This window comes from Schistocerca nitens, chromosome 1 (assembly GCF_023898315.1).
Source record: "Schistocerca nitens isolate TAMUIC-IGC-003100 chromosome 1, iqSchNite1.1, whole genome shotgun sequence".
In the NCBI taxonomy this organism is placed as follows: Eukaryota; Metazoa; Arthropoda; class Insecta; order Orthoptera; family Acrididae; genus Schistocerca; species Schistocerca nitens.
The window spans coordinates 1,007,303,556-1,007,330,673 of NC_064614.1; the positions used below are offsets into that span (position 1 = coordinate 1,007,303,556).

Here is a 27,118-nt window from a genome sequence, read left to right on the forward strand (position 1 = left end):
CAACATCACTGTTAAGTAGCACAAACACACAAATAGGAAAAGTTAATGGTTTAACATAGTGTTGCTACATGAAAATCAAATCTTTTACATATAATATTGGTATTGAAGACTAATAAGTTGCAAGAGAAGCTAAGCTTTCACTTTTAATGTTTATCTTTTTGCGCGATTTACACTTTAAGATACATCAACGAATGTGCCAATAGAATTTTTAATAATGACATAAATGTCTGATTTTCTGGGCTCCAAATTCTTCTAAATGGCTCATCCTCAAAGAGTTGATTTTTAAATGAGAGCCAAATGCTCTACAATTTACGAAATTCATCGTACATTCTTGCACGTAGTTCATCTTGTGTAAAAGGAAATTTACTTTGAAAGTAAAGGTTTTCAAACCACCATTCCAATATTTTCCTGTTACAAAAAGGTTCATTTCAGCAGTTGACAGAGAGCGCCAGACAACAGGCGTCACCACATTTGCGCAGCTACAATGACGTAGGAAGCCCATATGTTCATACGCATAAAACATTAAAAGATCCTACATTATGTCGTAAAAGAAAAAAAGACATCAGAGGATACTCCAAGAGCATCGGAATCTCGTGAACCATACTAAAATGCATAACTCGAATTAAAGTGCACATTCACATGTGCAGATTCCCAAGGAAGTAGGCCTTGACCTGACATGGTCAAGTGTGGTTTTCGAGATGTAAATTTTCTTGGAGCACCAGTACTGTATTATCTCATGTTTGGTTCTTTATTATGGCATAATGCCGTATGTGCTAGATGATGAAAATGTGCACTTGAAATGCAGCAAACAGTTGAAACTAGCCAATAGTGAACACTTCACTTCAAATAAATTGACTGCCTCAGGAGAAAAAAATTTACAAAAGCCAAATTTATTTAGCGAACCAACAAAAAAAAACTTCATTGTTTGGCAAGGCAATTAATGCTTGGCTGTCAAAAAGAGCGAAATAAAATATAAAATCTGAAACTAATAACATATTTTAGCCTTCCGTAAGTATGTGAGTACTACTACTACTACTACTACTACTACGTGATCAGGCCCAGTGGACCGCACGCATCTACAAGTTTCCTCCTCCACTGTATTCTGTCCATTGCTGCTATCCGCCATTCGTCCACATCTATTGACATTTGTTTTAAATCTTCATGGAGTCCATCCCTCCAACGCTTCTTGGGTCTCCCTGGCGGTCTCTTTCCTGTAGGTGTGAAATCCAGGAGCTTCCGAGGCCATCTGTGATCCTCCATCCGGGCAACATGGCCAGCCCACTGCATTCGTTTGGCTTTGACAGCTCCTGCTATGTTGGGCTGCTGGTATAGCTCCTCAAGCTCTTGGTTGTATCTGATCCTCCATTCCCCTGTATCTGCATCCAGAACCGGACCGAAGATCTTCCGAAGCACTTTTCTCTCAAAGACAAGGAGCTTATGGAAGTCCTGTTTCCGGATACTCCATGTCTCACAGCCATACAGAACAACAGGCTGGATCAGGGTTTTGTACAGTCGAATCTTGAACTGTCTGGAGAGAGATTTGGACCGAAGCAGTTGTGCTAGGCTGTGGTAAGATCGGTTTCCTGCTTGTATTCTGGCATTGATCTCTGCTTCACATGACGAGTTCTCAGTGAAAAGTGCCCCTAGGTATTTGAATTATGTGACTGTGAATGTATAATTCACTTGATAGTTCCGGGCCACAGAAATCCATTTTGTTGTCATTTGACATGAGAGCTGTAAATGAAGAGGAAATAGCAAACTCATCAAATGTGAACAGGGGTCACATAGAGACTACCCACCTCCCCACTATAACTCAGACTGCTTTGTGCATCAGCCCCAGATCTACGATATTTCCGAATTGGGGCAGTACTAGATAGTGCCACCCTCTACTCCATACCTTCCTCGAGCATTTCAGACAGGACATCAAAAATGAAAAAAAAAAATAAAAAAATAAAAAAATAAAAAATAAAAAAAGTCGACTTTTCAAAAATATTTTAATTTTGTTGTGCACATCTTTCTGAAGAGTCTGATACATGAAACACATATGTTCGAGGAAATGTAAGATATGTTATTTTGTCTTAAGTGTGCCAAAGTGCAGTGCCACACCTCTTCACACAGTATTCATCTATCGCTCGTCACTGTATTTTGCTCTGTGGAATTCAAATGTGTATATTTTGTAATGGGTGCCATCAAACTACATTCAGGACAGTGGAAATTAAAATGACCTGTGGTGCCTCTCCTGCTTGCAGTTGCTGGTTTGATATCCTGCCATTCTTTTTTAAAATAATAATAATAATAATAATAAAGACAGAAAGATAGAAAGGAAAAAAAAAAAAAAAAAAAAAAACTCGCCGTTAATACTGGATGGGATTATTTGTTACCAGGAGAGCAAGAACTCTTCTGAAAATTTGCACTGTTTATTGGCTGTTTGCTAATAACTTGCTGTTTTGTGAGACATAAAATTAAATACAGGATACAAAAAAACAGTAAAGACAAGAGACAAGCAAGACAATAGAAATTTCTTCAATCCTTAGGTCCTCGCACTTTTTTCTCTCTACATTGCTACAGCTTTACATGGCTTGCTATCCTTTCTGCAAAATAATCTATTACCTCACCAAAGTTCGTTTTGCTACATGAAAAATCAAAATGTCATTGTCTAACACTGAAAAAGCTGTTAATACAAATAGTACCAAAGACTGGTGTGGTTTCTCAATCTGATTACATCTATTTTGTCACTGTTTGCTACAAAAACGAAATAGGCCTTTCTAATATTGGAGCAATTATAACACATACAAACATACACACCAAATAAACCAGACTGTTTTGGCACAAATGATCATTTTTATAACACGGCGGAATATAATTCATGAAGTACCAATATCAAATGTCTGTTAGGCCTACTACAAGCAAAAAGCTTTATGTTAGGAAATAGTTTCATATTTCATTCATACGCTCCAGTTTCTCAACCATGAGATTGAAAAGTAGTAGTACGAAATTTTTATATAAATTTGGAATCGTCATATTCTTCCACAATTTGTGTGTTATTCCCATTTTTTCTCCTTCCTAATTCTCAGAAACAATCTTCTCACCACTACTTCTGTACCTTCTGTACCTATTCTCCAGTTAACTTCACTAACCCTGCCGCAGTCACCGGTTTAGTTATCCTGCATTTGTTCTCTGGTTAGGCATTGTTATGTGTTCGTACAATGCATTTTCTGTGCTATTCCTAGAACAGAACTTAAGCGGCTACTAGCTGGGGACTGTACAACTGACCCTTACTAGTATAGTGACCTGGCCAAATATTTTCTGTCAAAAATTCATTTTCTTTGATACACCGAGAGGATGATACATAATCTTTATCACCTGTTATTTCTGTTAGTCATTTATTTCCATTTGGTAGTCTGAATCTATAGACTTTGCTATTGATTATAACAACACTGATCATTCACAAACCCAGTCAACCACATAAACAAACAGCGATTGGCATTCACCCGGTTGGTTTTATTCCGCTCAACTCGCATAGCCCCGTACACTTTTGTCTGCAGGAGAGTTTATTTGTAAATGCGACAGGGATTCACCTGACAGAGACGTCATGTATGCTATGCATGCATTCAAAAACGAACTTATGATTCGTTCAGATATCAACTTAGAATGTTTTCAGAAACCAACAGGGATGTGTTCCAAAATCATTTGAATAATCGATAGACCAACATGCACTGGATGCTGGACGCTTTGGGAAACAAGGTTCCCCCCCCCCCCCCCCCCCCGAGGAGATGTGGGAGCCATCTTTGGGGACAGGTGGTAAATGGCTGGGGACATGATTTCATAGACTAGGGTGTGAGATAGCAGCAAACAACTAGTTGACGTGGGGATACAAATTGGGCGGGGGTACTGGGGCAGAGGGATGATGTATGTACACGCACGCGCACGCGCGCGCGCGCACACACACACACACACACACACACACACACACACACACACCTACCTTAGGTCTAAGCCAGGAAGTTAGAGGAGTGAAGGATGTGCTTTAAGGATAGCTCCCATTTGCACAGCTCAAAAAAGCTGGTGCTGGTGGGGAGGATCCAGATGGCACAGGTTGTGAAGCAGCCACTGAAATCTCGCATATTGTGCTCTGTTACATGTTGTGCCACTGAGCGGTCCACCTTGATTTTTGCAACAATATGGCGGTGGAAATTCATCCTAGTAGACAGATGGCCAGTTGTTATACTGATGTACAATGCTGTGCAGTGGTTTCAGCATAGCTGGTATATAACATGGCTGCTTTCACAGGTGGCACGGTCAGTGATGGGGCAGGATAAGCCTGTGGAGGGACTCTAGCAGGTGGTGCTGGGTGGGTGGATCGGAAAGGTCTTGCATCTGGATCTTCCACAGGTGTATGATCCCTGTGGCAGGGAATTGAGGGTGGGAATGGTGTCGGGATGGACTAGGATGTTATGGCGGTTGGATGGGTGATGGAGCACCACTTTGGGAGGGGTTGGAAGTATGTTAGGTAGGATGTCCCTCATTTCACAGGATAATGATAGATAATCATAGCTCAGACGAAGGATGTGGTTCAGTAGTCATTCCAGTCTGGGGTGGTGATGGTTGACAGGGGGGGAGGGGGGGGGGGCTTCTTTGTAGTTGGTTCTTGGGATAGATGTGAGGATCAGGTGTGTGTGTGTGTGTGTGTGTGTGTGTGTGTGTGTGTGTGTGTGAGGATATGGCATGGGAGGTCTGTTTGTGAATAAGGTCTGGAGGGTATCACCTGCCTGCGGAGGCCTTTGTGAGGCCTTCTGCATACTGGATGAGGGAGTTCTTATCACTGCAGATGCATCTACCACACATGGCCAGGCTGTATGGGACAGATTTTTTTTATGTGAAAGGGGTGGCAGCTATCAAATTGCAGGAAATTTTGGTGGTTGATGGGTTTCATGTGGACCAAGGTGCGGATAGAGCAAACTGAGAGAAGAAGATCAAATAGGTATGTGACACAATGGGTTGAAAAGGTCCAGGTGGAGCGGATGGGAGAGAAGTAGTTGAGTGGAGGAATGAGGACAAGGTATCCTGATCTTGGGTCCAGATAATATAAAGATGTCATCAATAAACCTGAACCAGACCAAGGGTTTGGGATTTTGGGACACTAGGAATGAAAAGGTTGGCATAGGAGAATGCCATGCAAGTGCCCAAGGCTGTGCCAAGAATTTGTTTGTATACCATCCCTTCAAGGGTGAAGTAGTTATGGGCTAGGATGTAGTTGGTTAGGTCTATGAGGAATGAAATGATGGGTTTTAAATCTGTAGGGTGTTGGAAGAGGTAGTGTTCCATTGTGGTAAGGCCACAGGAATAAGAGAAGTTGGTGTATAAGGAGGCTAAGTCAACAGTCACGAGAAGGGAACCGGGAGGTAAGGGAGTGGAGACAGTGCAAAGCCAGTGCCGGAAGTGGTTGGTATCTTTAATGTGGGAGGCTAGGTTTCGGACAATTGGTTGCAGATGTTGATCAACAAGAGCTGAGATTTTTTTGGTGGTGGCACTGTAGCTGGCCACAGTGGGCACCCAGGATTGGTAGGTTTATGGATTTTGGGGAGCATGTAGAATATGGGTGTGTCAGTTGCTGTTGGGGTGAGAAGGGAGAGGTTCTGGAAAGGGCCCAAGGATTTCAGCAGCCCTGCACTTAGGATTGCAACTACATGTTAATAATCATGTTCTGTGTGGAAGCAACATTGCCTTTCATGTAACTTAAGTCTGTTTGTCCTATTATATGTTAGGTTATCAAGAACTAATATGTTTTCTTTTTGTGCATTATCAAAGAGATTGTTCCGTGTACACTGTCACACATAGAAAGCATACAAAATCCAAAAACTACCCCGTTACTCATGGTTACTAATGAGAATACTGAAGAATGCTTCTCTGAGGAAAACTACAACAACATTTATGCAAATTGCAACCCACTGAACAAACATCCCAAATGAATAAGTGATTAACATTGCAGATACATGGTGTACTCATAACCTTAGCAGTGTTCTCTTTTGTGTAAATGCAAAGGTTAGTATTAAACTAAAATTGATCACTGAAAAGCTGTCAAGCTAAGTATAAACATAAAAGCAAATACCTTTCTGCTAGTTGATGCCAGAAGATACAAAATCAGTACGTAATAATATAATTGGACGGATAAAAAATCTACTCACCAAGCGGCGACGGAACATACTCATAAAAGAAGGTTATAATTAGGCATGTTTTTGGAGGCTGTGGCTCCTCCTTCTGGCAGAAGGGTTGAAGGGGAGGAAGAGGGGTGAAGAGAGAGGACTGGAGAGGTCTAGGAAAAGGGGTAGATTCTTTCCTTCTCATCCCATCTGGTAAGTCTCTCCTGACCCACAGTTCTGGGTACTTACCCAAAATCTACGCCTTTTCCTAGCCCTCTCCAGTCCTTTCTCAGCCTCACTTCCTTCCCCTTCAACTCTTCTGCCTGAAGAAGAAGCCACTGGCTCCAAAAGCTTGGCTTATCATAGCCTTCTTTTATGTGTGTGTTCTGCTGCCATTTGGTGAGTAGATTTTTTATCTATCCAATTATATTATTTTTTCAAAATCTGATTGATTTCTCTGTTACAAAATCAGTACATAAGTAAGTTTTAACATGACAGAATGACTGATACATTGGAAATGAGTTGGACAGACTGTGACAGCAGGGTTCATACACAACATGCTGCTGCTAAAGCACTACAAATGTGAAGTCAGTGGGGAGAATACGGTTATATGCAGCAAAAATCTGGCACTGCGTCATGCAATGTGAGCACACCATGGAATCACCACCATATTTCCTGCATGTCCCTAATGGCTGAGTAACATTTTAAACTGTGTAGGTTTCATGCTGGAGCCATAGAGACAGTATGAAACTGCCTGCTTTTCCAGTGCTGTACTTTTTGCTGTGGTCCAGATTGCTGGCACACACGTCAGTGCACTGGATTACATAGTCTAGAAACCATTATCATCTTAAACTCTAATGGGCACAAGAATGGCATCGCTGTCATTCTCACTGATAAAATGTCATCTTTGAGAATGAGTCTTGCGCCAACATGTCTGACAATGATGGCTGCATATGTGTTAAGATACCACTGTAGTCTATGGCACAAATATAAAAGTGACTTCATACTTTGCTCCTTTGTGCATCAAAGTTCAAAGTTGGGTAAAGTTGCAAATCATAGATTCAATTTATATTTATAGTGCTATAATTACGGAAAAGACTTGTGATTTCTAATTTTGGATAGTTGTTAACGATCATCTGCTTAACAAATACTTATAGTCCATAGAGTAATTTTTGAGTGGATAATACTTTTTGTGTGTTTGTGTTTAAGTATTGTTTAAATATAATCTATGGTGAGTTCTATCTTTTGAAATCAAACATAAATTATTTGTGTCCTTTTGGACCTTACCCAAAATAAGTGCTGTAGTATTCTGCTATTTATTAATCTCTTTTTAACAATCATGTTATCAAGTATTACCAACGAATTTTTTGGGGGGAGGGGGAGGCATGTGATGACAGACAGAAAAAATATTACAAGGTACACAAAGAGGCTTCTAAATACTTCTACAATTATTTTTCACCTGTACATTTTGGAGAAGCTATTTCTTGGAGAACTTCCCTTTTTCAAGCTACCCTTTGGTGAATCTCCTTGTGGCTGCAGAGAGAAGCTTCTTCTGGGAGGAGGGTGTGGTGAGTCCCCAGGTTTGAAAGCTGGCCATAACAGGTTAATTGCTGATTGCATTGTTTGTTCACCACCATTTACTGTAAAATTTGTGAAAATGAGTGCATTTTGTTGACAAGTGTATGAGAAAAAATAAGAAATTTCTAATTAAACAAGTAAAGACAATGTAAATGGAAAACTATGAAGGTGAAAATATGAGAATATACTCTGTTGATCAAAAACATTATGACCACTGCCCACCACAAGATTTTATACTGCCTGGTAGTGTTGCAGGTACATAATGTGGTAGGGAAAGAATATAATTGGAATATACACAAATGGGGGATCATTCTAGCAACAATATGGGCCAAAAATGGGAAAACACACTGACACAAGCAAATTTACAAAGGGCAGATTGTTACAGCCCACTGCCTGGAAATGAACAACTTCAAAACAGTGAGGCTGTTTGGCTACTGTTGTGAGCATCTGTGGAAAGTAGCTGATGGATGGTGGAACTACAAGTAGGTGACAAGGTGTTGGCCATCCGTGTTTCATCATGGAACATGGAGCTTTGAGGCTTACCAGTTCTGTAAAGCAAGATAGGTGGCAGTCCATGGCATATCTGACAATATATTAAAATGCTGCTGCAGGTACAAATGTTTGGAGCACACTGTTCACTGACCATTGTTCAACATAGGGCTTCACTGCAGATGACTGCTGTATATCCCATGTTGACCTAACAACATAGTTACTATTGCAGTGGGGATGAGATCATCAAGATTGGTCCATGGATCAATGGAAATGTGTCAGATGAATCACATTTCATGTTACACCAGGGCAATGGTCATCCAGGCAACTGGCTGCTTGAAATGTTCACCGCACCACAGATATGAGTCAGTGGGGGATATTCACCTGGTCTTCCAAGGGACCTGTAGTGGTAACTGAAAGTGCCATGACAGCTGTGAACTACATGATCATTATTGTAGACCACCTTTATCCCTTCATGCTTGATGTCCTCCATGAAGATACTGGCATATTCCAGCAGGATAACTGTCCACATCACAAGGTCATAATCGTGCTACAGTGGTTTGAGGAGGATAATAGTGAGCTTATGTTGAAGTCTTGGCCACCAAATTTGCCTCATCTGAACATAATGGAAAATATCTGGGACATTAATGAGCACAATCTTGGTGCCCACAAATCACCAGCCCATAATTTAAGGGAATTGCACGGGCTGTGTATAGACATACAGTGCCACATACACAGGAAAACTACAAGACTTGCCGAATTCATGCCACACCAAATCTAAGCTCTATTTTATTCCAAAAGTGAACCAATACATTATTAATTAGTTGGTCACAATGTTTTGGCTCATGAGTGAAGCTTTATGGAAAAGCAAGTATCACACAAAAATATTTTAACTGGCTGATAAAACTGCTAAAAAGGCAAAGGCATATTAACAGTATGACACAGCCCTTACTATAGTTATTAGTACTGCACTTTTTTCTACTGCCAAACTGTGATGCTTACTGCCATGCGTCATCTCTCTGTTGGTCACAACCAATATCAGGTACTAGTACTGCAGAAATCTTTGAAACTACCAAAACAGTTGTCAATGACATGAAGAGAATAGCAAGCAATAGGGTGATGTTTATTTCCTGTCTTCATCTTCCTCTTCCTTTATGATAGAAATCAGTTAAATGAAATGTGATATAATCACAGTAAATGTTTAAAATTAGTAGATTTCAAAACAATCTTTGTTCACAATTTTCTATCCATGACGATGACAATGTAGATTAAAACTGGCCATAAAATAAAATTAAAAAAACTGTGATCAAAGACTGTTTCAATTCTACTAAAATTAGGGGTTCTGTTGAGTTTTTTTTTTTTTTTTTTTTGGTTCAATCTACAGTTTAAGTTTAGTTCTGGTTAATGTTTCCTTAGAAACTTTAAATGTAAATTGATCACTGTCATAATCAGCAGCAGCAACAGCACCCCCCTTTTGACATCAACTGCTCAGTAAGGGCTGCCTCCTTATTCTTCCATATAGTGTCAGGAAGTCGTTTCTGAAAGTATTTGTATCGAGTGTAGCCATGTATGGAAGTGAAACATGGACGATAAATAGTTTGGACAGGAAGAGAATAGAAGCTTTCGAAATGTGGTGCTACAGAAGAATGCTGAAGATTAGATCACGTAACTAATGAGGAGGTATTGAATAGAATAGGGGAGAAGAGGAGTTTGTGGCACAACTTGACAAGAAGAAGAGACCAGTTGTTAGGGCATGTTCTGAGGCATCAAGGGATCACAAATTTAGCATTGGAGGGCAGCATGGAGGGTAAAAATCGTATAGGGAACCAAGAGATGAATACATTAAGCAGATTCAGAAGGATGTAGGTTGCAGTAAGTACTGGGAGATGAAGAAGCTTGCACAGGATGGAGTAGCATGGAGAGCTTCATCAAACCAGTCTCAGGACTGAAGACCACAACAACAACAGTGTAGTCTTGAGCTGTGTTGTTTGCACATGTTTTATAATGTCATACACCCACTTTCCATTAGATCTCCATGTTAGCATTTTTCTTATGTCTTGGAATCCAGCAAATTACTTTCTTAGTTTATTTACCATCCATTTTCCTGGCTATATGTACTGCCTGTATCCATTATAGTTAATCAGATTTCCACTCCAATCTGTTACCTGATATATTTATTTGTTTTACTGTTCCTCTTATCAAGACATATCATGCTCTCCACTGCTCACTGCGCAACACTCCGTTTATCAATGTTCATCACACAGACGCTCCATGTCTCACTGTCATAAACCAAACAGGTTGTACATAGTAGTTGTAAACTTTCTATCCCACAAGGAAACGACACCAACTTGACATCATATTTTAAGAAGAAAACAGCTCATTTTCTCTAAGTGTGCACAGTTTTCATTTTCTAAGATGTTGAAATCGCTGTTTAATTTGGTTTTGTGAATCTCCTCACTTCAGGTAAATTCTAATAACCTAAATTCCATTGCCTGCCTGGTGATTTTGTTTGTTTCTTTCTTTCTAGCTTTTATGATCACTTGATACATATTAATAATTTTACTTGCACAATTAAATTTATTAAATACCTGGTTTTGCATGTAAAGATTCCAGTTTTAAACTTCAGTTGACAGCAAAGCTGGAAAGTAGATGCTTGACATTTGAAACCATGTGATTTAATAAACATTACTGTGCCAGTGAGACTGTGTGATCTGTAATACATTCTACAGCCTGACACTTGCTGTTGCATTGTGCAACCCAGGTAAATATTGCTTAATTTTATTATTGTTTCAGTTTTAGTGTTCTTTGATTCTTGCCAAGTCCAGTTTCTACTTGTTATTCCATCCACAACTTTCCGTTGTTTGTTTCCTTTCAGATGTGGATGAAACACTTTATTGCTTTTGGCACATTCTACTAAAGAATGACCCATATCATTTCTGGTATCATATGCAGTGTGTCCCACAAAAAAATTTGTTTTTAGGTTTTGTCTTACATTTTCATTAAAATGTTCTATTATCACTTTGTAGAGAATTTGCTGCCATTTATTTTGTCTTGAGATCTTCTATCTTTGTATCACAGAATGTGATCACATTAGTGCATAGACAATTGCCATGGAATAAAGCATGAAGCTGAATTTCCTCCCCAGACTTCTCTCTGTCCACAGCTAAACAGGTAATTGCATGGTCTGCTAAGAGTTGTCATGGGCATCAGTAACAAATGACATACAATCTGGTTTTAATTTTGTTTGATCTTCTGTCATTTATGAAATGTTAACTGTACTTACTCATGATATGTTTGTGACCTGTTGATAATTTTTATTATTCCTGAAAATGTGTGGCAATATGAAACAAATAACATTTTATTTTCATTTCTGAATGTATCAATCCATTTTCTTCTATTAGTCATTTAACACAGTTGGTATGTGCTGTAGCCTGCTGCTACTGCACATGAGCGTGAGTGCACTGAATGTAGTGTCATTGCAAGTGTATACTTAAATCAACCACCAACTTTGTGAGCATGGACCAGGCATTCGAGGTCACCTGTAGGAAGCGTCCACAAGGCATGGTCTCTGCCACAATGTCTATTGGTGACTCACGACTATATATGCACAGAGCAGTGATGACTCATGTTCACTATGTTCTTTAAGTTCGTACCACCCACATCAGTTGTTCCATGTATCACTTATGTTGCACCTCCTGCATAATTCTTTTGTCTTGTTATATGTGGAGTAGCATGAGACTTATTTCTGTTATTGTTCATAGGTTTATGAATAAGGCCATGTTTGTGTTATTTGGATCAGTTCCACGTATTACTAGGTTACTACACAACTGGTGAGGAGTTTGGAATGGTTTCTGCATGTGCAGTCTTTAAGTGCAGGTTTATAAGGTTTAGCCATTATGGATGCTGTGCTACTGAGCCTGATATTTCAGCAGTGACCACTTTGTTAGCTTCAATTAACAGACATGGTTCCATTCCACTGGTCTATCTACCCACTTTTCCTCCATAAAATGGTTCAGTAGAGAACTGGGACACTTACAAAAAAGGACTCAGAAAGCATTTTTTGGCTTGTGGTGTGACAGACTGGAATTCGTGCAAAGCCTTATTCCTCTCAAGGATTCCACCTTAGGTGTATTAATTACTGTGTCAATTTGCCCCTCTACAAGAACTACAGCTCTTACTTTTAATCACATGTGGAGTTTATTGTCCAACCACCATCACAAACAAACGCATGTCATAATGGCATGAACTGAATTATACTGATGTTGCAAGAAACCACACAAATTATACAAGGCCTGGACAGCTGAACTTCATAGCCTTAGCTATGCTAGCTTAGCTAGCCTTAGCAAGTTTCTTACTGATGCCCATAACGACTCTTATGCAGGCTCTACTGTGCATGACGCAATTATCTGTTTAGCCGTGGACAATGAAGTGTGCCAGACGGCTTTACTCTGTGAAACCCCCACACCCATTGGCAGAAGTTTTGGAAATAGCACAATTTTTTTTTTAAGTTTGTCATACAGCAGATGTCCAAAAAGAAGCATGCGATGTGCCCAATAGGAGGACAAATATTTTGCACTACGAAGCAGCAGTGAAGATGGCAAACATACAGGCCCAGCACCGAGTAAACATAGGCCAGGCCAAGCAGTCGCGACTGCCACAGCGCCAGTGTCAACGTTGTCTAGTTCTGTTGTGTCCTTTCTGTTTTGTACAGAACTAACATTCAGTGTGCCCTAAGCACTGGGCTACTTGTAATTCTTGCCAGAAGAAAGGCCACATCACCTCCGTGTGTTGTTCACCAAAGGATGCTCAGGATGTAGACATGGACATAAACTGTGTGACTCCAAGGCTTGTGACTTATCCCGAGTTGTTTACTGAGTTAAGTGTTTTTCTTCATGTGCTCTGGCTGCACGTTGACACAGGTGCTGCAGTTATGTTACTGAATTCTCAAACCTATGTGAGTTTAGGCTCACCATCATTGACACCAATCATGCGGAAGCTGATCAGTTGTTACAAACAAAAAATAGCACTGTTGGGACAATTTACAACCTCTGCCTCTTACAAGTCAGTGGTTTGTTCCATTTTTGGTGGTTTCTGAAGCCAGTGTTGAGAACTTGTTCAAGATGGATGATTTCAGGCATTTGGATTTTCTATCACTGATGCAGTTCACCTTGTGCCTGATCAGCTATTGTATTCCCAATTAAAAACACTGAGTGAAGAGTTTTCAGACTTGTTTTTTGAAGGTAAGGATTTGCTATGAGATTTTGTGGTCATATTTCTTTGAAATCCACAGCTCAGCCTTGCATCCTATTCCTGTGACCCCGAAAAATCAAGTGAAAGCAGAATTGAACACACTTCAGTCTTTAGGGGTTGTGGAACCTGTTATGGTTAGTGAGTGGTCAACTCCACCGACTGTAGTTTGGAACCCGCTGGGGAAACTTTGCCTTCGTGGCAACTTCAGTACCACTGTCAACGCACAGCAGGTTGTGGATATGTAACTAATCCCATGACACAAGAAATAGTTTGCAAAAATAACAAATGGTCAGCACTTTTCTAACATTGATTTTTCTGAAGTGTATCTTCATGTTACTGTGGACAAAAAGTGTCTCAGTGAGTTCTGGTTTTGAATACTCCTTTTGGTCTCTCAATACTTGCATCTTCCTTTTGATGCAGCTAGTGCCTCTGCTATTTTACAAAGAATTTTAGAGCAATTGACTATGCCTGTTCTGGGCTGGATTAATTATCTCTGTTGTGATGGGCTGCCCCACCAACCACTTGAAAAATTGGCACACACTGTTTTCTGTCTTACAGTCTGCAGGCTTACGGCGTTACCTCGTGAAATATTAGTTTTTTCAATCTTCTATAGTTTATTTGGGGTTCAAGGTCTCATGGGATAGGGTTTTCCCTCTGCCAGACCACATATTTGCTGTTATGTTTATGCCTCATCCCTTATCCACAAAGGAATTTCAGGCCTTCCTAGGGGAATATAGCCTACAACGATAAATTCCTGCCAACAGCAATCACATTGGCCCACCAGCTGCAAGCCTTACTACAAAAAAGAATATCTTTTTGCTGAAGCCAAGACTGTAAACATGCTTATCAAATGTTAAAATTCAAATAATTCTTGGGCACTTGTTTAGCTATGTTCTCTCCGCATCAGCACATAGTTTTGGTGACAGATACCTCGTAGTATGGCCTCAGTGTAGTCCTAGAACACCGATATGCTGACAGCTCTGAATGACCTGTTATTGTTGCCTCTAAGTCTCTCACTCTGGTCCAGCAGCATTACTCTCTGGTGGAAAAAGAGGCTCTTGCCATAATCTGTGCTCTCCAGACAATCCATGTTTTTGTATGGGTCCAAGTTTCACCTTATTACTGACCACAAACTCTGTTTCCTTGTTTAACCCTCACACTTCCTTGCCTGACAAGGCAGCACACCACCTACATTGCTGGGCGCCATTCTTGTCTCATTAAAATTACGAAATCCCCTTTTGACCTACGTCTAAACATGCCAATGTGGACACATTGTCCCATCTTCCTGTGGGTCCTGACTTTGATCGTGGTGAATTCCTTTGCTTCCATCTAGATACTGAACTGCAGGTCACGGTCCAGCTTGCACATAACTGCTTCCTTTGCTGCCAACCCGGTTCTCGGCCATGGTTGATCAGCTAAACTGCCAGGTGGGGCTTTCGACCCCCATCATAACTATTTTTCCTTATGGTATCTCCTCTCTGTTATTAACCGTGTTTTGCTGTTGTCCACAGAAGATCTCTCTCCCAGAGTAGTCATTCCCACCATGTTACAACAAGAAGAACCTTCTCCACCAGGGTCGTTACGGAGTTCTGTGAACTAAACTGTTGACTATGAGACAAGCTTTTTGGCCAGGGATTGACAGCAAAATTTTTGTATGCCCATCCTTCTGATTTAAGGTTTGAGAGACTTCGGCCATTCAGTTATGCAATAAAATGGAACACTCAGAACCATTCTTTTGATGTAGCTGCCAGTTTCAGTAATTCAGTACATCATCTTCAGGCATCAACTGATGTTGAAGGGGCTAACTACAGAATGGTTTAGTTAATAGACATGATTCCACTCCCATAATACTGTCTGTAAGTCAAAACATCATAGCTCCTTCATACTGTGTGATTGTCGTCATCAAGATTAATGTGCAAGGTATTCATCATGTAATGCCCATGATCTACTACAAGAATGATGATGCAATAGCTCCTTTAATCAAAATAAATCCCAAGGCTAAACTGAGCTCATTCCAGATTTCTATACCGAGGAAAATCTCTGCACTCATAGAAGTCAATTCACTGTAGTAGTTATCATAACAACATTTATTTTATCCATGTGGATAATATCCGTTATTAATGAAAACAGAAACCTTACTTATAAATTAGTCAGTCATACAGGTATATATCATAATTAACATTTAATTGTTCCAGAACTGATTTCAAATTTAGCTGAGTGATATTACTGGGGTGTACCTGAAAAAAAGTGTAGCCCTTATATTATCTGATCCATCACAATGTACCAGCTACATCATTATTTTCACTTTGTTTCAAAATTACAGGTCTAAAAGCATATAATTAAATCATAAATTTTTGAAGTAATTACCTGAACTAGAAAAAGGCATGCACTTTAAACAATCAAATATTGCTCCCTACTGGCAAAAGTATATGACACATACCATTAAAAAAGTGAAAAATGGAAAGTGTGATGAAAGATAGCAAATGCACATATGCAACATAAAATAAAATTATTTTAACAACATTCATACTTGTACACAGAAAATCAACTTGATTGTGGAAAGCCAACCTTATAGTTAAAGCAAGTTTCTTCAGCTTTAAGCTGAATATTATGCTTCTGATCAAACCAAGTAAAGACACATACATAGTTTATCAGACAATAAATTTGAAATATGCCTTTCAATCACAGCTGCAAGCTGAAACAGAGAAATGTACTAAATCACAACATTTCATTTTTCTGGTACAGAGGTGAATCCTAACTGGAATAAAGCATGGTCTAGGGTATAAAGAATAGCAGCAACGCTAAGGGGGGAAAGCAAGATAATGACAAAAAGCTGCATGATGTCAGTGGATGCATGAGTGAGTAAGTGAGTTGGAAAGTGTGGGTAATTAACAGCAATGTAGAGATGGCTATCATGGGCTATAGAAAACAGGCACACATCTGTTCACAGGAAGAGGTTGGGGAAAAGTACATAGCTGATAAAACTCTGAGCAAGAAGGTAAAAGAAGCCAAAAATGATAAAAAAAATTAATAGAAACTAAATAAATAATGAGTACACAACTTAACTGGAGCATTTAGACCTCAATACAACAAAAACAAGGCACTAGATCATTGGAGATTAGATTAGATTAGATTAGTTTTTCGTTCCATAGATCCATGCTGAGGAGATCCTCATGGATGTAGAACATGTCAATTTTTAGAAGGAAAGGCTGGAGGGGAAAGAGCTGCACTTCCCATATACACAAGTAACAGAAACAAACTGCTGAGCGAAAAAATTATAACCATCGCCCACCACGAAATTTAATATCACATGATCGTGGTGTGGGCATGTGGCGCAGTAAGGAAAATATATAAGCAGAGCAGAGAGAAATAGGGGATCAGTCTAGCAACTATACAGGCTGCAAATGGCGATATCCACTGACATAAGTGACTCTGGCAAATGGTAGATTGTTATGGCCAGGCACCCAGAAATGAACATCTTGGAAACACTCCCAACTCTGTGGTGCTGCTGATATGAAAACTTATAGAAAGTGGTTGAAGGATGGTGAAACCAGAAGTAGATGACTAAAGTCTTGGCCACTCATGCCTCATTAAAAGTCATGGTCAGAGGCTTTCCTGGTTTGTAAAGCAGGACTAGTGGCAAACTGTGGTAGATAGGACAAAAGCTTTTAGTGCTAGTGCAGGCACAAGTCTTTCAGTGCACACCATTCAGTGTGCATTGTTGAACATGAAGCTCCGCACCAGACAACCCCATTTGTGTTCCCATGCTGACGCAATGACATCATCAATCACAACTGGAGTGGACATGAGATCATTGAGTTTGACCTATGGATCAATAGAAATGTGACAGTTAGCTGAGGTGGAATGTGATTGGACAGACAAACCATGGGAGATCTAATTCTGTACAAGGGTGGGAGGCTCGACTCTGTCTGTAAAGACCTCAGTGGGACCCTTAGTATATTTGGAGAGGGAATGTTCACCAGTACAGGTGCAACAGCCATGGGTGGTTAAGCTCTATGGAAGAGATTTCTTGGTATGGAATGGGTGGTAGCTGTCGAAGTGGAGGTATTACTGATGGTTGGTAGGTTTGATATGGATAGAGGTACTGATACAGTCATCTTTGAAGTGGAGGTCAACAATGAGGAAGGTAGCACGTTGGGTTGAGGAGAACGAGATAAAGCGAACAGAGAAGGTGTTGAGGTTCAGGAGGAATGTGGATAGGGTGTCCTCAACATTGATCCAGATCACAAACATGTCATCAATGATTGCAGGCTTTCTCTGGTGTATTTCAGCTATGAAATCTTCATGGGTTATCAGTCGAGTGGTGTCATCTTCTAGTCGCAATGAGCAAATAGATGGAGTTGCTATGGGTTCCCTCTTATCACCAAGCATGGCTAACTTATACCTGGAATACTTCGAGGAGGTAGCATTGGACACAGCTCCACTGAAACCAAAAGCATTTTACAGATATGCGGATGACACCTTTGTGTATGGCCACATGGTAAAGAAACTACTTGAGTTCCTGCAGCACCTCAACGGTATACATGAAAACATCAAGTTTACCATGGAGATGGAGAAAAATGGAAGCCTAATCTTACTGGTCACCCTGGTTACTAGAAACGCAGGAGGCACGCTGGGACATTCGGTATGTAGGAAGGAAACACATACAGACCTATACCTCAAAGCTAGGAGCTGTCACCATCCAGCGCAACACCGCTCTGTACTTAACACATTCGTACACAGGACGAGGTCCTTTTGCGACAACAAGAGCTTACCGAGTGAATTACAACATCTAAAGGAAAACTTCAAAAGAAACAACTACAGCGAAAACTAATAGGAACAGCTTTGAGGAACAATAAGAAGAGAGGAGGAGAGAGACCAGAAGAGGACAACACAAGAGGTTGTGTGTTCCTGCTGTATGCAGGACCACCAACGGCAAAGATCGCAAGAATCCTTAAGAAGCACCAAGTGAAGACCGTCTTTCACACAGCAAATAAACTCAACGATATTCTTGGATCGACCAAAGACCCACTAGGACTAATGACACTGTGTGTTTATAGAATTGGATGCGAATGTGGAATGCAATACATAGGGCAGATGCAATGTTGCATTACACAGTGCCGTATGGAACATATAAGAAACGTGCGTCTTGGACAGGTTGACAGTCCGTGGTGGTGGAACACAGCATCAATGAAAAGCATACCTTTGAATTTGAAAAAGCAAACAAGTTATGCAGCACCAGTGGATTTTGGGATTCAGTGATAAAAGAAGCGGTAGAGATTCGTCTGTGTGAAAATTTAATTAATTGAGACAGTGCTTACCACCTCAGTACAGCTTGGGATCCTGCAATTAGGAAAATTCGGCAAGAATGTTCCAGTCTGAAGGGGAATGCGACTGGTGCTGATATGAACAGACACAGGGAATCGACGCCCGCATGCTTGTCCCCTTCACACCGTTGGCACCAAGCACCCGGTGCAATTCAGCTGGCACATGATCGGTCGGCGGCCGGAATCTGATAGTGGTCCAGCAGCTACAAAGGTGCACAACAGACAGCATCCCGACACTTTGCCTGAAGATGATGGATACACAATCCATTGAAATGTTGCGACTAGAAGACGACACCACTTGGCTGATAGCCCATCAAGATTTCATAGAAGTCATCAATGAATCTGAACCAAGTCAGGGGTTTGAAATTCTGGGTGGCTGGGGTGGATTCCTCTAGATGGTCCATGAGTAGACTGGCATAGGTTGGTGTCATGCGAGTGTCCATTCCTGTACCACGGTTTTGTTTGTGGGTAATGGTACAGTTGGTCATGGTGACCACAAGAATGTTGTAGGCATGGAGTAAGTCTGGAACTGGCAAAGGCAGCATTCCATGGCAACAGGGCTATGGGCATTAGGGACGTTAGTATAGTGGAAGGAGGCATCAACAGTGACTAGCAGAGTGCCAAGTTGTAAAGAACCAGGAGTTGTGGAGAGTCAGTGGAGGAAATGGTTGGTGCCTTTTAAATAGCAGCGTAGGTTATGGGTAACAGACTAAAGGTGTTTATCCACAAGAGCAGAGGTTCCCTCAGGGGTGTGGGGGGGGGGGGTGCAGGAACTGGCCACAATGGGGTGTGAAGAGTCATTAGGTTTATGGATTTTAGGAAGCATGTAGAAGGTGCAAGTGCGGAGTGTGGTAGAGGTGAAGAGGAATATAGACTCAGGGGAGAGATTCTGGGATGGGCCTAAGGATTTGAGGAGAGACTAGAAATCCTGTTGGATTTGTCATATTGGGGTCATTGTGGCTGGGATTGCAGGTGAATGAAGCTGACAGCTGGTGGATTCCCTCTGAAAAATAATGCCTGTGGTTCAAAACTATAGTTGTGGAGATATTATTATAAGGCCAGGATCAGTTTTTAGTTAGTGGATTGCAGTTCTTTCCACAGATATAAGGCTAGTTTCTGTGTTAAGGGATTTGGGGAATGGTGGTGAGGCAAGATTTGAGGATAAAAAATTCTTTAATGTTAACAGGTGAATATATCAGGTGTCCACTATACGCAAGAGGCAGCTACACGCTTAGCAGTGGCTGTGTTGGTGTGGACTGGGCGGTTTTTCAGATTAGAGGGTCTCGAGAAAACACAAAAAGGGCTTCAGTCACAATGGGTGCATGCAGAAAGCAGGAATAACGTAGATACAGGAACCATTGGTATAACGGTTATAAATTGTCATAGCTGTGTTGGAAAAGTACCAGAGCTCCAAGCGCTAATACAAAGAACTGATGCTCAAATCATTATAGGCACTGAAAGCTGGCTAAAGCCAGAGATAAGGTCAGCCAAAATTTTTGCGAAGAACCTAATGGTGTTCTGAAAGGATAGTTTAAACACAGTTGGCGGTGGCGTGTTTGTTGCTGTTAGAAGTAGTTTATCTTGGCATGAAATTGAAGTGCATAGCCCTGTGAATTAGTATAGGTAGAGGTCATTGTTGGTGATGGTGATAAAACAATAATTGGATCCTTTTACAAACCTTCCAATTCAGATGATACAACTGCTGAAAGGTTCAAAGAAACCTTGAGTTTGATTTCAAACATGTATCTGACTCATACAATTATAGTTGGTGGTGACTTTAATTTACCCTTGACAGGTTGGCAAAAATACATGTTTAATTCTGGAGGTACACATAAAACATCATCTGAAATTGTGCTAAATGCATTCTCTGAAAATTACTTCAAGCAGTTACTTCATGAGACCACGCGACTAATAAACGGTTGCGAAAACACCCTTGACCTCTTAGCAACAAATAATCCTGAGTTAATAATGAGCATCAAAATGGATTCAGGGATTAGTGAACACAGGGTTTTCATAGCAAGATTGAATATTGTAGCCCCAAATCCCCCAAAAATAAAATAAAAATATACCTATTCAAAAAGAAGATAAAAATTCACTTGAAGCCTTCATGAGAGACAATCTCCACTCTTTCAAATTAACAACATAAGTGTAGACCAGATGGGACTTGAATTCAAAGAAATAGTATCAGCAGCAATTGAGAGATTTATAACAAAATGGGTCAGAACAGTGTTGCAGAAACAAAAGACATGCAACATTTAAATAGATGCAAAATCTCCCAGACTGGCGATCTTTTACAGAAGCTCAAAATTTAAAATGAACTTCAATGCAAGATGCTTGTAATAGTTTCCTCAACAAAACTTTGTCTTGAAACCTGGCAGAAAATCCAAAGAGATTAGTAATATGTGAAGTATGCTAGGAGCAAGACTCAATCAATGCCTTCTCTGCATGATAGCAATGGAGACACTATTGAAGACAGTGCTGTCAAAGCAGAGTTACTGAACACAGCCTTCCAAAATGCCTTCACAAAAGTAGACAAAGTAAATATTCCAGAATTCGAATCAAGAACAGCTGCCAACAAGAGTAACATAGAAGTAGATATCCTCAGAGTAGTGAAACAACTTAAATCACTTAATAAAAGCAAGTATTCTGGTCCAGACTGTATACCAATTAGGTTCCTTTCAGAGTATGCTGATGCAACAGCTCCATACTTAACAATCACAAACAACCGTACCACCCAGTTGCTGAACGTGCTTCCCAACACAATTTGCTTCACTTCAGTGACTGCTTTACAGCCTTTGTCCTCTGAATCCATACTATCAACACCAAATATTCTGAATAGTGCAGTTGGGAACTTTCCCTGCAGTATATTCTAAGTTACTATAACCTCCCCCCCCCCCCCCATTCCCTCCCCAATCTCAACCTTCACTAGGCCATGTCCTCCTCCAAACCATCTCCTTTCCTGTTCCCTCTCCAGAAGTACACAGTTTCTATTCAACCAGTGTACCCACTAGTCTATTTCTCCTCCTCTACTCCTCTCCTTTTCCACCCCTCTCTGCCCTGCAGACCCTACCAAATGGCTGTCTTCAGTTTGGCCTCTGTGGCCAGTAGTGTGATAACCGATCTTAGCTTTTCAAAATATTATCATTATTCCAACCTGGATTTTACTTTGTTTTATTTTGTTCTCCACTTATGAATAAAAAGAAACATATTCCAAATTCTAGTAGAGGATGTAGCTGACCTGTAGTGAATCGTTAATGTTTATGTAACTATCCTCGTCATTTCATTTCCTAGTTATTTATTCATTTTTATGCTGCTTGCATAATTTTCATTTGTCAGTAGGTCATATTTCTTCTGTCCTCACTATCCTTTTGTCCCATTCCCTGTTCCCAACCTCCTTCCGTCCCACTTTTTATTTATGCAAGTTTGCTGGATATATCTTAGAGGTTATCTTACTCCCCCTCCCATTCCTTTGTTGTCACATTTCTCATCCTTTGCCATTTCTATCAACAGTAATGTTACAATATTTACACATATGCACATACATGCGAGTGTTTTGTGTTAGTTATCTAAAGTTGATTTGTGGAGATGGGACAACAGAAGTAAACAATCTGAGTCACATGCTAATTGCATCACATTAGCAGCAGTTGCCAGGGGTGTGTGATTCTTTCAGTATGGGCTATTGTCGCCTTACACTCTGCTGTTAAAGAAGTCAGCAAAGTTGTGTAAGTGGAATTTATACATTCTAAGTAAGGAAATGTAAACATTATTATCTTTGTTTAGAGCAAGTCTTGTTTATGCATTTTTATCTTTTTCTTCTTTTTTTCTGATACAATCCTTTGTGTATCCTCCAGCATTAAACATCAATATGTCAACTTCTACTGAAACTCAAGACATGTTTGCATTCTCCAACTAAGTAACAAGTAAAAAGATCAGCATTAAGCAGTTCAGAGGAGAAAATGATCCCAAATGCGTACAAGACAGAACGTGATTTACATCCACCATGCATCAACAATAAAATCAGAAATTGTTGCTAAAACTGCACATTCCACTGGGGTCAGCGGCTTGTCTGATAATTCAAAATGTTGATGACTTTGACAGAAATGCCATAAGAAAGAAAGTGCACCAGTTTTTCTTTTGCAATGAGCTGCCTACCATTGATAAAGTCTTTGCTTCTGTTAATGAAGTTTCTCATCTGCTGGACTTCAGAGGAGTCACATGTCACTCTTTATTGAAAGAGATGAATTTCAGATACATTAATCATGGATGTAAAAGCACGCTGAGCAACAAAGATAAGTCATTCTATGGACAATAAAGTCAGCATGCCAGTAAGTTAGAAAAAAATTATTACTTGGACAAGACCTGGCTAAATGCAGGCCATATATTTAATAAAATCTAGGTAGGTGATTCAGTGCCATCAGCTACGGAAGCCTTTCTATCTGGGTTGTCTACAGGAAACAAAGAACCATCTGGGAAAGGAAAAAGACTAACAATAAAGCATATTGGGTGAGAGACAGGTTTTGTCGATGAGTGTTTGTGGACTTTCAAGTTGAAAAAGCCCCATGACTACCATGAAGAAATGAACAGCAAGTCTTTCGAATCTTGGTTTTCCAAATTTCTTCCTCACCCTGAGGACAACTGTGTTATTATAGGTGATAATGCACCATACTACTCCCACAAACCATACAAAATTCTAAACACAGGCTCCAGTAAAAAGAATATTACAGACTGGCTTTCATTCAAAAGCATTCCATTTGAAAACTATAAATCAGCTTTTAATTCAAATGTTGTAGATGCTATGGTAAATTCAGTAAACAAAACAATTGAAGAATGTCTCCATACCACTGTGAACTGAAAGTCACTGAAATTGACTAGACACAGACTACAAATTATGTCCCAGCAAGGAAAAAAAATCTTCAAATTGTATGAAGTGAAAGTACTTCTGGTTGAAGCAGTCACTGATGTAATGCTGGATTAAATGGTAAAAATGAGTGCAGCATGTTCAAAAAACTGAAAAATGGATGCAGGACATGGATAACATTGTGAAAGCTCACAAAGAGAGTTTAGTTACTGGCACCAATAGTAGTAACAGCAACTTATCTGACTCCTTAGATGGGTGAATGTTCTGCCTTTGCTGGAAAAAAATAAAGAGCTTGACCCATAAAATTACTGGTGAGCACTTTTATTTATTTGTTCCATTTTTTTATCCAAATCCAACTAACACAGGGACCAGGAAAGATTAAGTACATAATTGTGTCCACAATTACAGATTTTATTATTGTTTTTGTTACTCATTTCCAAAGTGTTATGCATGCTAAGCACCTTGCTGTCAAGCGACCTCACCTTACACTTTTTTAGTCCCACTGAAAATGTAATCAGGCCATGTGCTAGGCTTCTGCAGGGCAGGCCAGCACGTGGCATTGTTTATCCACACTGTCTCAATTTGGTGAAAAGATTAAAGAAACCTTTTTTCTAAGAAAAAGCCTACTGAACCTTTTATCCAATCATTCATCAGTGAGTGTATCAGCCTAAAGGCAAGAGGAGTACTTTCTTCATAACCACTGTTCAACACATTCCTTGTGAATTCTTACAAGATGCATACTGCATTGGTAGAATATGTAGTTAACCAAAGTTTACACTAAAATAACTGCAAATAAAGCTCATCCTAGTGACACACAGTCAGTGAAAATACCAACTCAATTTATCTGTTTCCATGATTGTTGCTTGATTTTTTGTAGAGATTATGATTTTATTAAAGCCATGTGCATAAAATCAGAACCTAACTAAATCAACCATCATGCAAGGTACGTGATCATAAACTATATAAGCAGTGCTAATAGTTGATTCCTTCACTCTGTGAAGAGTGCATTTACTTTCACAACATGCAGGAGAAAATGTCTGTAATATCTGATGCCAATTGTGCAAAGGGCACCAACTATTACTCACACACCTAAATGTTTCAATTGAGCTTCTCTTTCTTCAAGTTCTGCCAATGCTTCAGATAACTGTACATTATACAAAGAAAAACAAGAGTAAGATGTTAGTCAAAAAAGAAACAACACTGGAAATATTAGTCATGTTATGAATGACAACAAAGCAGTACAAGCACTTTATGAATGAAATTACCTTAAAAGCAAGTCTTTCATTGTCCAGCTCTAGCTGTCTTGAAGCTTTCTCCAACAACTGCACACGATCACACATCTCATTTACTTCCCTGCGCAACACTTCTTTCTCTGATGATACCTGCAGATGTAAAAGTAATATGTTTTAATGTATCACAAGAAATACATATTAAAACAAAAATTCATCATTTATGCTGTAAGTATGTACTCATGAAGGAAAATACTGAAGGTCAGATATTAAATTGCACATATCTGCTATTTCATTCATGAACAAACTTGATTCATTCTATTCTTTCTTTTACTGTGGCTGGGGTGGACAGCACGAGTATAGGGTGTGATGAAGGGACATCTTGGGAACAGGATTGCAACACAGGGGCATAGGTGACAGGGAGGGCTCCCAAATGGACATAATTGTAGATTGCACACCAGCAAATTTGATGGAAAGAATTGGAAAAGGAAATTGGTGGAGGACAGGTGTATACCACTACGAGAACAGTTTGGAGGAGGTGTAAGTCTATATATTTAAAAGGAGGGGTAGACAAAAATATCATAGGAATTATATTCTTTCCAGCCACTCACATGATAAAATCCTTTTTTGGTTCAAATTCACTGATGTCATGCTTGTGAACTGGACCCAGGGCCAAGACACACTGCTCTTATTAGTCCACAATGTCAACAAGTTCTCTCATCTCTGTTTCACTTGCTCTTATGCTCTATGAGCCTTGCTACTAAATGACTGTGTTCTACTCTCTGTTAGCTCCGTAAGAGCCTCTGCCCATATTAAGCCAATTAGTCATCCAGACTATCTCAATTTTATTAACTGTGGTCCTCTAAATATGTACTGGTTGGTTATAATTAAACTTTCCCTATTTAACATGTTATAACATAGAAACTAATTACCATGTGACTACCAAACTTGGTAGCATTAATGTCCAGAGTATGGGATGCCTGATTTCCCTGTGTCACAGCACCACTGTCCAGTTCCAACTCTGGCCACCAGATGCCATGATCAGTCATTGTGATTCATAGTGTCACAGACCTGACCGGTTGCAGTGCACTTGTTGACATGCCAACATGAGCTTGGATAAATGGAGCAGGGCATTACTGGTGAAGTTCTATTATCAAAACGACAGTAATGCTGCAGCTGCACTTTGAGAATATCCACAGTTGAAAGGATTACAGGAAGATCCTATTCCTCCACCTGCTGTGCGGAGTGTGATGAAGAATTTTGAATCAACTGGAAAACTGGGCATCCCTCCAGGAAGAGGACGATTACAGGTTGCACCACAGGTGGTTGAAATCTCTGTGGCTATGGTAGACAACGCTGCGTGGAATTCCCGATTGCCAGCCACTGTGCATGCTGTGTCAAGACAGTTGAAAATTCCTTGGTCCACTGTATGAAAGGTACTTTGAACCATTTGAGAATGGTATCCATACAAGATCCAAACTGCACTGCAGCTTGCCCTAAGGAAGCACAACGATGTGTTGACTTCGCTCTCCACTTTCTTGAGGGCTCGAGGAGTTGATGAGGGCTGGCCCTGGACCATCCAGTGGACATCTAAAGCTCATTTTTCTCTGATGGGTAATCTCAACACACAGAACTGCTGAGTGTGGGGATCTTCACCTCAGGTCACTGTGCATGAAGTTCCTCTGTATAGTGAATGTGTCACTGTTTGGTGAGGCTTCATGGCTACATTCATCATTGGCCCAACCTTTCTTTGAACAGGTTGGTGCCCCAGGACCAAAGATGTGCAGTGTGACTGGCCATCAATGCTTCACCAGCGTGTCATACCCACCCTACAGGAGAGTGACACATTGAACTCAACAGTTTTCATGCAAGATGGGGCCCCATCGCACATCACTCGTGAAGTTCACCTGCTTCTCTGAAACACATTTGGAAATGATCGAATTATCAGCCAATCATTTCCAAATGCTTGGCCAGCATGATCACTTGATCTCACACCCTGTGATTTCTGGATGTGTGGCTATCTGAAGAACAGGGTTTACCAGGGGAGTATTCGCATATGTGCTGATTTGAAGCACACACATGCTTCATTCTGCTGTGCAGAATGCAATCCTGCACTTTCAGACTCTTCTGGACACTGATGAGTGCCATATTGAGCCCATTTTGTAGCAGTAATGGTACCAGTGTGTAATGGTATGATGTACCATAGCAGCAAATTGAAAGTGTTTCAATTGAAGTGATTCTGCATTA

The 27,118-nt window shown here is 40.2% G+C and overlaps 1 protein-coding gene across 1 annotated transcript in view; it reads right to left on the minus strand.

Moving 5' to 3' along the window:
• The window catches only part of LOC126195495 (MAP7 domain-containing protein 1-like), a 279,241-nt gene that overhangs the window by 144,934 nt on the left and 107,189 nt on the right, over window positions 1–27,118 (minus strand). The window contains exons 5-7 of the mRNA XM_049934126.1: window positions 24,908–25,024; window positions 24,732–24,786; window positions 7,600–7,780 (exon numbers count right to left, since the gene is read on the minus strand). Coding sequence (XP_049790083.1) covers window positions 7,600–7,780; window positions 24,732–24,786; window positions 24,908–25,024 — 353 coding nt within the window. The remainder of the gene's footprint in view (window positions 1–7,599; window positions 7,781–24,731; window positions 24,787–24,907; window positions 25,025–27,118) is intronic.